Raw genomic sequence first — 3,850 nt, 5'->3', positions numbered from 1 at the left:
GAAACCGTTAGCTCGGGTGTTCGAGCCCCCACACCCGCATAAACAATTACCTAGCCAAAAAAAGGAAGAAAAGAAAACAATATTTTCTCCCCCACAAATGCTGTAATGATTGGTGTTTGATAAAGAGGTCAACTTGTCTAATAGATTTTACCACTAATGGGAATTTTTTTTTTCCAAACACGGCTAAACTTCTAACAGTGTTGTACGGCCCCCGCGTCGTATCCTATATTGGGCCTTGGACCCTGGCCTGGGTATATGGCCCATGAGGCCAATCCCCTTCTACCCGGCGGCCCACCCCCGGGCCACGCATACTGCAAGCCCGAGCCTTGCCTCTTCATCGTTTCTCGGCAACACCTTCCTAGGCAGTGATAGATATTTGACTCTCGGGACGCCCCGCGCTGTACCTACCCGGCCGTGCCTCGGAGAGCCACCGCTGCCGAGAACTATCGTAGAGGTGGGAACCAAGTTCCAACGCCACCCTCACCGTTTCCCACTCCTACCTGACCACCCACTTACGATCGATAATAGTGGACCGCCGGTCGCACTCGTTGGCAAGTAATTATGACCTCTCCACTAAACTATGGACTATAAATACAGGAAGTTTTGAGAAGAGAGGGGTTGGAAAAAAAGGGGGGAGAAGAGTGGCAACAGAAAAGTGAAACAGAGAACAGTCGAAGGGAGGAAGAGGAAGTAGTGTGTTGCCGAGAGAGAGAAAAGTGATCTCATTGAGTTCTTAGTTGGAGAACTACCCATAATAGGAAATTCGGCCCACCAAACAAATAAGTTGTGAGCCCAAGTGGGGCTGAGCCCATAGGCCTCATTTGCGACCCGCACAATTAGCGCCGTCTGTGGGAAAATCCTACTAAGCAGTGGTTCCGTCGAGACTCGTTCACAGGAAGATGTCTGGAAGTCATGCCGAGAGCGGCTCGGCAGGGTCTTCCCGGGGCTCCACCTGGCGGGAACAGAGGCAGAAGAAACGCGAGGATCCGGTTTACGAGCAATTGGAAGAGCGATCCGGTCTTGGAGAAGGGTCGTATCAAACGGAGGGAACGACATCCCATGCTTCCCGGCACAGGCAGCCCGACGCCAGGGACGAAGAGCTTGAGCGACTGCGGAGGGTAGTACGAGACCTGGAGTTGGAAGCACAAAACGAGCGCCGCCGAGCCGGTCAAGACGACCGAGAGAGAAGGCCTGACGCCGAGGAGGAGAGACGCGGGGTGGGGTCGAATCAATCAGGATCCCGCCTCCACAGGGATCGCTCGCACTCGAGGGAGTCCCGTCGCCATCGAAATCACTCCATGTAAGCGGAATCTCACCGACGGCGAAATCGCTCTCGGTCGCGGGAATACGGGAACCGGGGCTCGGGCTCTCCAGAGGGACGGCTGAGGAATGCGGCCATGGATGCAATGAGCCGTACGTTGCGCAGGGCGGCTCAGTCCCCATTTTCAGCGAACATTGAGCGAGCACCAATGCTGGACAGATTTACACGACCGCCGTTCAATTCTTATGGTGGGAAGACGAACCCCGTGGAGCATGTCAGCCACTATATCCAGATGATGTCTCTGCATACCCGTAATGACGCTCTGATGTGCAAGGTTTTTCCCTCTAGCCTTGGTCCCACGGCCTTGAGGTGGTTCAACGGGTTGCACAAGGGCTCTATTCACAGTTTCGCCGAGCTAATACAGGAGTTCGGTTCCCGTTTCGTGACGTGCAGCCGGGAACAGCAACCAGTGGACGCGCTGCTATCTATAAAGATGAGAGCAGGGGAAACCCTCCGTGATTATGCTAGCCGATACTGGGAGCTCTACAACGAGATTGGCGGAGGGAACGAGAAGATTGCTGCCAGCACTTTTAGAATGGGATTGCCTGACGAGTCGGGGTTGAGGGAATCATTAACTAAGAAGCCTCCCGAGGATATGAGGCAGCTGATGAGGCGCATTGAGGAGTACAAGCGGTTGGAAGATGATAGAATACAAAGCAAGGGCAAGGCGCAGGTGACGGATCGTCCTCGGCAGAGCGGTGTTCAACAGAGGGCACGAGGAAATTTGAGGATTCAGGAGCCGGTAGCACCAGTAGGGGAGGTGAACGTGACGTTCAAGGAGCCCGTGCATAAAATTGTGGACAAGATCAAGCACGAGCCATACTTCAGGTGGCCCAACCGGATGGCTGGCGACCCCTCTAGGAGGAATCAGAACCTATACTGCACCTACCACAAAGACCGGGGGCATACTACCGAGCAGTGCCGAGTGCTAAAGGATCATCTCGGGCAGTTGGCTAAGGCGAGACACCTCAAGGACTTTGTGACAGATGTCGGGGATCGAGGAACAAGGCATGGCGCCCCACACGGAGGAAACCCCCTTCCGCCCCCTCTTAGGGTAATTGATGTAATTCACGTCACCCCGAGTGGCATTTCCACGGCAAAGGGGAAGGAGGTGTTAACGATGGTATCGGTAGAGGGGAGTACGGGCGTGCCGCCTCCCGCGAAGAAGATCAGACCGACCCGAGAGCCAATCACTTTCGGCGACAATGATTTGGAAGGAACCATTCAGCCGCACGACGACGCGTTGGTAGTCACGGCGAGGGTTGGCGGCTTCGTTGTGAAGAGAATAATGATAGACCAGGGAAGCGGAGCGGATGTTATGTACCCGGACCTATTCAGGGGGCTTGGGTTGAGGGCTGAGAATCTGTCAAAGTACAACACTCCCCTGGTTGGGTTCGACGGGAAAATGGTGGCTCCCGAGGGGCAAATCTCTCTGCCCGTGAACATGGGGGGCAAGGAGGTAATGGTAAGCTTCTTCGTAGTGGCCTCATACTCCCCCTATACGGCGATTTTTGGGAGGCCATGGATACATGCAATGGGGGCTGTCCCGTCCACCCTGCACATGAGGGTCAAGTTTCATACTGATTATGGTGTCATGGTGATACAAGGAAGTCAGCAGGCGGCCAGGCGATGTTTGATCGCTATGATCAATTGGGAGCAGGAGCAGGCAGACCAGAAGGATCGGGCCGACCCCAAATGTTCATTGTTGGGGACGCCTTTATAGCAATCACAGAGCCCGCCCGAGAAGGAAGTCCCGCGCGCCGAGAGCATGCTCAAGGTAAAGGTGTTGCCGGATACGAACAAGTACTTCCAAATAGGAGAAAGCATGGAGGACCGGGAGAAAGTAGATATGTTGTTACTCCTAATACAGAACGTGGACGTATTTGCATGGAGTCCATACGAGGTTCTCGGGGTGGACCCCGAATTCATCGTGCATAGACTTGGAGTTGACCCCTCATTCGCCCCTAAAAAGCAGAGGCCGAGGAGATCAGCCTGGGAGCACTCCGAGGCAGTAAAAGCGGAAGTTCAGAGATTGAAGCAGGCAGGAGTAATTCGGGAGATCTTCTTCCCGGATTGGTTGGCGAACACCGTGGTAGTGAAGAAGAAGAACGACAAGTGGAGGGTTTACGTCGATTTCACCGATCTAAACAGGGCCTGCCCAAAGGACCCTTTTCCCGTGCCCAAGATTGATCAGCTGGTGGACGCCATGTGTGGGCACCCGAGGATGAGTTTTCTGGACGCTTTCCAAGGGTATCACCAAATCGCCCTGGCACCCGAGGATCAAGAAAAAACGGCGTTCATCTCCCCGGAGGCAAATTACCACTACACGAGGATGCCCTTCGGATTGAAGAACGCTGGGGCCACCTACCAGCGAATGATGACAAGAATGTTCCGAGACAAGATAGGGCGCACGGTCGAGGTATACATCGACGACATGGTGGTTAAAAGCAAACAGGAAGCCCTGCATATGGGAGACCTCCAGGCGGTTTTCGAGGTTCTCCGACGACACAAATTATGCCTTAATGCGGA

At 54.2% G+C, this 3,850-nt stretch overlaps 1 protein-coding gene across 1 annotated transcript; it reads left to right on the top strand.

Annotated features, from left to right (window-relative positions):
• The first annotated feature begins 1,397 nt into the window (after window positions 1–1,397).
• LOC112005703 (uncharacterized) lies at window positions 1,398–3,044 on the top strand. Its single transcript, XM_024038000.1, has one exon. The coding sequence runs from the start codon at window positions 1,398–1,400 to the stop codon at window positions 3,042–3,044; it is 1,647 nt and encodes a 548-aa protein (XP_023893768.1).
• The last annotated feature ends 806 nt before the right edge of the window (window positions 3,045–3,850 follow it).

Source organism: Quercus suber, unplaced genomic scaffold (genome assembly GCF_002906115.3).
Source record: "Quercus suber isolate HL8 unplaced genomic scaffold, Cork oak 2.0 scaffold_336, whole genome shotgun sequence".
NCBI classification, from domain to species: Eukaryota; Viridiplantae; Streptophyta; class Magnoliopsida; order Fagales; family Fagaceae; genus Quercus; species Quercus suber.
Note: the sequence above shows the minus strand (reverse complement) of the source record. Positions and strands in the feature narration are given on the sequence as shown.

What these genes read in the sequence shown, in the direction of transcription:
- LOC112005703 (XM_024038000.1), top strand. Translation starts at nt 1,398, where the DNA reads ATGGATGCAATGAGCCGTACGTTGCGCAGGGCGGCTCAGTCCCCATTT.